The following is a 7617-nucleotide window of genomic DNA, read 5'->3' as shown; positions in this document are numbered from 1 at the left end:
TCTTAGAGACTTAAGGGACTTGGTCCTAGGGGTTGTTGATGAAGAGCCTTGAGGGCTTGAGGAGCCTACACTCGAAGTTACTTTGGAGGCTTACAGTTTTCCTTAACTACTTGAACTCCCCTTAAATATGAAGTACTGGCTTTCAAGAATACACGACAAGGAGCCTTGGGGCTTGAGAAGCCTACACTCGAAGTTACTTTGGAGGCTTATAGTTTTCCTTAACTAATTGAACTCCCTTTAAATATGAAGTATTGCCTTTCAAGAATACACGACAAGAAGCCTTAGGGCTTGAGGTGTTTAGGCTGGGATGTGACTTATAGATCTCTTGGATAGCTTAAACTCCTCAAACTTCTCTTGAAGAGACTTGAGAGAAGAGGTACGAGGTTATTTTGCCTTGTCAAGTCGTCTAGGTGACCAAACTGATGAAAATTTTCACACACACATAGATAAAGAGACTTATCTTAGAAACCCAATGATTTGGTGACTTATGGATAAATAAAAATAACATTGGTGCTTGCTTCTATAAGGGAATTTAAGGCACCTTTGGCATCAGGTGTCACGCCCCTATTATGGGCTTGTGAGGTGACTCCAGTTGTTGGACCTTTGCCTCCCTATGACCTATGTAGGGGATTTCAGCTCCTAATGTTGGCTTCTTTCCTTCGTCTTTTTAACCTAGCTTTTTCTGAGTTTGTGAACATAAAATTTAGCGAGTAAATTATGAATTTTAAAAGTTTAATAACTTAAATAAAACTTCTCAAAAAGTTATATTATCAAAATTATAATTTATCATCATTTAGTTTCGAAATTGTAATAGCACACGAGGAATGTTGTGTGATATGTTGGATAATACCTCATGTCATCTAAAATGTATTATGTCACTATGGTCTCCAACTGTTAGGTAACCAAAAATTTTATATATACAATGAAAATGATAAAATTAAAAAAGAAATTACAAGCAAGGAAGGTAATGATAGGACTTGTGGTCGAGACTTGTTTTTGGGGGGCGTTTCTTTCAGAGTGATAGGTTCAAGTTATGCGTTTTTCTTGGTATGATTGACTTTCAGTAAGACATAGATACCATTTTTTTATAGATGATTTTTTTTTTTGCTATAAAATGGAGCTTTTATGCTTTTTTTTTCCTTTTCATTCTAAAAATTTACATATTAATAAACTACCATTTTGGAGCAAATAAAAAAGAAAACAGCATCTGTACTGTTCCACACTTAAAAATACTTTCAGAATCACAATTTAAATATTTGGTGAATATATGTTTTCAAAAGTCAAAAGTTGATAGTAAAACCAAAAACTAAAAATGATGGAAAAGAATAACATTACCGTATATAGTAAGTAACGTGTAACTCAAATCATCAAATTAACTAGGCAATCTCTAAGAAATGATTAACATCGTTTTTGGATTCTGTGAGGATTAGCCTTTTACCTGATTGCCACCATTGCTGAAAAGCTAAGATGTTTGAAACGAAGAAGGAAAACTTTTACATTCTTAGAACCATGGAGCCCATTTTCTATCTGAGCATCACATTCCCTATAAGATAAGGACTGCAATATTCCCACCGACAAGCTAAGTTACCAAAAACCAAATATAACCGTCTTTCAAAGTAAATAGACTCTTTTGGAAAGCCTTGAAGCCATTATGGCTACTTCTTATAGGGTTTTGCAAATCAAACTTTGAAAATAAAGAGAAATCTGAAATCTCGACTGTAAAGCTAGCCATAGGTCTGGCTGAACTTGAAAGCTAGAGACAACAAAGATGGATCTATTGTTCAAAATTATGGGTCTAGATGAACTTGAATAGAAACAAAGACGTTGAGATAAGAGAAAAAGAAATGTGAAGAAAGATTAGTTATTTAGAAATGATGGAACAGGAGACGAATTATGTTGAAGGTTTTCAAGCTATCAAACTACCACACAGTGTTTAAGTAAATCATCTTACTTATTTTATAATCAAATAAACTCATAATCTATTAATTTTATCCATTTAAATATTTAATTTTAATTGAATTAGGAGTTATATTGTTGTTTGATAAATTGAGAAAAATATGTGTTAAAAATTTAAGTTATAAAATTTGTTTAGTATATTACTTAAAATTAATTATGAAATATAATTAAATCATTTATAAAAAATTATATTTTACATTCTATCCTTAATTTTTAAATATTTCACCTTATTCTAAACACAAATCATATTTTTAAATGTAAAAATTTTATATGATAATATAATATTAAAATAAACAAAATGGAATAAAATAGAATTAATTAAAAATATTTTCATTAATTGATAAGTTTATAGAAGGATTTTTATTGGACTCTTTTTTTATTTTGGATTATTAAACATGTGTAAAAAAATAAATTATTGAAATTTTCTATTGATTTATTTTTTCAACAAACTTTAGTTTTTACATGTTTTTAATATTTTATGCTTATGTAGAGAATCAAATAGCAACATGATATGACAAACTTTTATTTAATACAGATGCATTCCAATAGTTAGACATAAAATAAAATATACTTAGTATAAATTTAAACTTGAAATTATAAAGATAAGTAAAATATGTTGTAAAAAAAAGATCTCTTCAAAATAAGCAAAAAATTTCATTCTCTTTTCCAAAAATAAGTCATGTGAGTGGCTAAAAAAATACCGATTGAAATTAATTTATTGCTAGCTCAAATACTAAAATATGGTGGAAAAATAATATTTTTACCAAACGTAGTATAATTTAATTAAAATTAAGGGTTTAGGTGAATAAATTTATACCAATTAAGTAAAAATATATCTAAATGATGAAATTAAAAATTTGTAATTTAATGATCAAAATAGAAACATGCTAATAATTGAATAGCTCATTGTATAAACATTACCATTTGAAATTAATTTTCTCCTGTTGCATGAATCAGGTATATATGGAACTTAATTTGGCCCTTTAAATAGTCTCAAATAGCAGGCCCCGGTACTCAAATATTTAGCGGTCTACAGGGGAAATGACCGAGGAAATGCCTTCTCTCCGATGTATAATAGCAACCCTTTTCTTCGCCCTTTTGCTCCCACCAGGATCCTTTCCAGCCACCACATTGAGTCCATCATTTTATGATGAAACATGCCCCACGGTATTTAGCATCATTCGAGGAATCATCGAACAAGCTTTGCTCTCTGATCCCAGGATTGGTGCCAGCCTTCTTAGGCTTCACTTCCATGACTGCTTTGTTAATGTAATAACCAAAACGTTTGTTTTCCTTTTAACAAATCTCTTTCTCTTCCTTCCGTTTACCTTTTCAGCCATTTCACGTATTTAGCTTAGTTATAGCTTTATAGTTGGTAAATGTTGTGAACATCATATCTACTTTCAATTTGTTTCTTTTCTGAATATAAGGACTGAAACAAATTCTTTTACAGGGCTGTGATGCATCGATTTTATTGGACAACAGCGCTACCATAGAAAGCGAGAAAGAAGCTGCGCCGAATAATAACTCAGCAAGAGGATTTGAGGTTGTCGATGCCATGAAGATCGCACTAGAATTTGAGTGTCCAGGCATCGTTTCCTGTGCTGATATTCTTGCTATTGCAGCTCAAGAGGCTGTCAATCTGGTACTTATCGTAGCCAATTCCTTCAAACTTTTCTTGTTTTTACCATAGATAGGTAGAGTACCATAAAATTATCTTCCATATTGAACAATATCACTTCAGGCGGGAGGTCCTTCATGGCTAGTTCTATTGGGAAGAAGGGATAGCACAACAGCAAATCGAACACTGGCCAATTTAGCTATTCCAGCTGCCTTTGAAACTCTTGATATTCTCAAGTCCAAGTTTGCAGCCGTGGGGCTCAATACCAGTACCGATCTGGTTGCACTTTCAGGTAGGTCTTATAATGGATTTGATGGTTAAAAGATATATGTATGATATGTAATAGGGATTTTACGCAAAAATATTTTCAGGTGCTCACACATTTGGACGGGCTCAATGTACAATTGTCATTGAACGATTATATAATTTCAATGGTACCGGAAAAGCAGACCCGACATTGAACGCAACATACTTAGAGACGCTACGCAAAGTATGCCCTCAAGGCGGAAATGGTAGTGTTTTGGTGAATTTAGATCCTACAACACCTAATACATTCGACAGTAACTACTACACTAACCTTCAAGCTCAAGAAGGACTGCTCCAAAGTGATCAAGAGCTGTTTTCTACTAGTGGAGCTGATACCGTTGAAATTGTGGAGAGGTTCAGCAGCAATCAAATTGCTTTCTTTGAAAGCTTTGTGGTTTCCATGCTAAAAATGGGAAATATCAGTCCAGTAACAGGTACGGAAGGAGAGATTAGATTGAGTTGTAGAAGGGTTCATATGGATTACACAAGTTCAAACAAATGGAGCTCTAGCTAAGGTGTGTCTGTTGGAGACTGTAATTTGAATTGTTCCAGATTCATGCTTGTTGGGTTTCTAGATATTTCAGTTCAAGGTCTATCTAAAAGTCATATAATATTTTAGTCAATGTGTAGTGTGTTAACTACGATTCGCTAAATAGTCAACTAGTGTGCCTATATATTCCCTCTGTACTTGGTGAAAGTAAGTCGGAAAAATTGCAGATACAACAGAGTTCAAGGAAACTCATCTTTGAAAATTGTTTCTGCCTCTTCCTTTCCTGTAAAATGATATCGGAGTTTACTTCTAAAGTTCCAGAGATGTCATCAACCTCACAAAATGTTAATGAATCAATTGATACAACTTCCGCTTTACCCATCTATTAGTTATAGTTATATTTGATAATCAAATTAAAATATCTGGATTTTTTTTAAGAAATTTAAATGAACAAAATATAGACAAGAGATTCTAAATTTGTTCTCACACAACTCAAATTAACGTGTAATTGAACTCCTAAATTCCCTTATGGTTTTACAATCTAAAACAAATCAGGGTTAAATTAGAAAACTGACAAAAGTTAAGAGACATTTTGCAAAAATATCAAGAAAAAAAAATATCAAAACAATTCTCACGTGAACAGATGGACTGAATTTCTTTAAAATACTGATTTTTTTTAAATTACCAAATTAGGCCATTTTTTAAAAAAATTTACGAGACTAGGCTGAAATAATGAAAAAGAAGCATTTTCCCTATGTTCTTTTTTTTAGGATTAGGTTTTGCTTTTTAAAGTACACTTAGAATTTTGTGGATTTTAGGGTTTAGGGTTTTGTAGGATTTTTTTTATATTTTGTAAGTTACATATATTTTTATAATTTGTTGAGATGTAAAGTTAACAATTATTTAATTTCATATTTAGAAGTATCATATTTACACCAATCGTATATTCGAATTGTAAAATTCAATTTGATTCATAACCGAAACTCGAACTACTCGGTTTGATTAAATCTTAGCTTTTAATTTTTCTTAATTTTTTTGAATGCAACTGAGTTTTGATCATTATTTACAATGCATTATTTTCGAACATTCAGATAGGTTTAGTGCATTATTTTTTCCAATGCATTATTTTCAAACATTGAGATAGGTTCAGAAAATATATCTTGGGAATCTCGGGATATCTGATGGGTGAGTGGGAAAAAGTCTGGAGTTAGCTAGACGCACTTTCAGTGCTTTTTTCTGACATTGCGCTGAAAACACGTCCGCATTTTCTCTCTAGTAATTTCAACTCCCCACTAGCCTGGGAAATTTTTTTGAATCAATTGTCAATCACCCCAGGTCTATAAAAGTAATCTATTTCATCATTGAGTGGCATTAGACATTTATGAGCAAAGAAAATTGTAAGAAGATCAGAAGAAGAGAAGTTCGCACATAAGGCATAATTTGGAGTTACTACGCAATTGGTATAAAGTAAGGATCGATTTTTGTTGTTCATATTTAATTACAACACTATTTTTCTGCATAATGTTTTTGTTTCGAACATGTGGAATAGGTTATTTCGTTGAAAATGAGTGGACAGATTAATGCTATTATTTATTACGATGGTGAAGTGCGTGACACCGAGAACGGGGTCTTTTTTTTATTAAAGAACACAACATGGTTGAGTTTTAACCCAAACATACAATTTCCAGAATTGTGTGGAAGAATTAGGTGAAAAATTATCAGATCCAACTAGATGAGAGTATCGTTACTTAAATATCGATTTTGTGCTTCGGTCAACCCCATCAATTATGACGCTTTCGATATCAGAGATGCAAGAGGGTTGGAGGTGATGGTGCAGACGCATATTGACAGTGGATCACCATTTCTCGAGTTATATGCGGAGTTTGCAAGGACAGACGAAGGCCCTTGGAGGTTGACGTATGTTCTAGTTCGAGAGGTCATAATGGAAGAACAAGTAGAGTCCAACGACACAGTTGTGTGGTGGGTTCACTGCTTTGTTAGAAAGTTCTCAATATGATATCCTAGAATATATCAATGGGAAAAAACTAATTTGTTTTGGCCCTAGATTTCAACCGCGGTAGGTAGAACACCGAACAATCGGGGTTTGGTGGTAACATAGAATATTGGACCTTTGCACGACACTCAGTTAGTGGTTTTGATTTAAAATTTAAATAATTTTATTATGGTAAATACATTATCTAATAAATTTTACCTTGTTACGAGTAAGAATGTATAAGGGTAGTCCGCTCGAGAGCGTAAAAATGACAGTCAATACTGCGCCCATGATTGTAGTAGTAGCATGCAACCACCAATTTTGATTTTTTATGGTTTCGTCGCCCGACAAATCTCCTGTTACAACGTCGCCAACACAGCTAACCTCCAACTGAGTTCACCTATTTTCTAAAGTCGACGAGTTTTAGAACCCACCTTTTATGGAAAAGATTTTGTGAGTTATCGAGTATTAGGAGACCCCCGATAATCATAAGGATATACACCCGAGTGTATTGTTCTCTTTGGACTTCAGCCAAATCCTTATCGAGCCTACTGAAAGTTTTTCTTAACCAATTCATATCTATCTGGGCTCCATAAACTGTTTCCAAAATCTTCCCCAAAAGTTGCTCGCATACGTCTCTCCAATCAACTGCGTGAACTGACCCAATCACTACCGGCCCATCCACAGGTAACTCAAGCTGTAACTGCACGTCCTCCAGAGTGATAGTACACTCACCGCATGGAAGATGAAATGTGTGTGTCTCAAGTCTCCACCTTTTCGCTTACAAGTGTGGGGTCTAATTTACACTTCCGACCCATAAAGGCCACATGCAAAAATTCTGCATCTCTCAAGTAGAATTTGATTAAGGGTGATGGAGGAGTGGGTAGATTACGAATATACGTCTCCAAAATTCGATCTTCTGCCTTTATATAAAAAAACATACAAAATATTAAATTCCAATATAACAATAAAATATTTAAATTAAATTACATTAAATAAAAAAATTTATTACCATTTGCAATTGATTGACAGAAATGTGCTTTTCATCCAAACGGGTTAGAGATTGAGTCATTGTTAATTTTGGAAAACACGAAACAAAGTGTAATAGAAAAAATAATTTACGGAAACCTTAAGACAATTTTAATAAAAAGAGAGAGTTGAGAGAGAAATAAAATTTGAGTGAGAAATTAAGAGGGAATTGAGAGAAATTTAAGAATATGTGAGAGAACTGAGATTAAATTGAAAAAAAAA

General features: G+C 33.1%; 1 protein-coding gene across 1 annotated transcript; it reads left to right on the top strand.

Moving 5' to 3' along the window:
* Window positions 1-2899: 2899 nt before the first annotated feature.
* On the top strand, window positions 2900-4750 carry LOC107901996 (peroxidase A2). The gene is made up of 4 exons (XM_016828196.2): window positions 2900-3225; window positions 3410-3601; window positions 3701-3869; window positions 3949-4750. The coding sequence occupies exons 1-4, from the start codon at window positions 2998-3000 to the stop codon at window positions 4395-4397; spliced, it is 1038 nt and encodes a 345-aa protein (XP_016683685.1). The 5' UTR covers window positions 2900-2997; the 3' UTR covers window positions 4398-4750.
* Window positions 4751-7617: the final 2867 nt, after the last annotated feature.

This window comes from Gossypium hirsutum, chromosome D06 (genome assembly GCF_007990345.1).
Source record: "Gossypium hirsutum isolate 1008001.06 chromosome D06, Gossypium_hirsutum_v2.1, whole genome shotgun sequence".
NCBI classification, from domain to species: domain Eukaryota; kingdom Viridiplantae; phylum Streptophyta; class Magnoliopsida; order Malvales; family Malvaceae; genus Gossypium; species Gossypium hirsutum.
Note: the sequence above shows the minus strand (reverse complement) of the source record. Positions and strands in the feature narration are given on the sequence as shown.

Bases quoted from the DNA above. Each gene is read 5' to 3' on its own strand.
- LOC107901996 (XM_016828196.2), top strand. From the start codon at position 2,998: ATGACCGAGGAAATGCCTTCTCTCCGATGTATAATAGCAACCCTTTTC. The intron at 3,226-3,409 runs GTAATAACCAAA...ATTCTTTTACAG, and splicing joins TCCATGACTGCTTTGTTAAT to GGCTGTGATGCATCGATTTT. The intron at 3,602-3,700 runs GTACTTATCGTA...ATATCACTTCAG, and splicing joins CTCAAGAGGCTGTCAATCTG to GCGGGAGGTCCTTCATGGCT.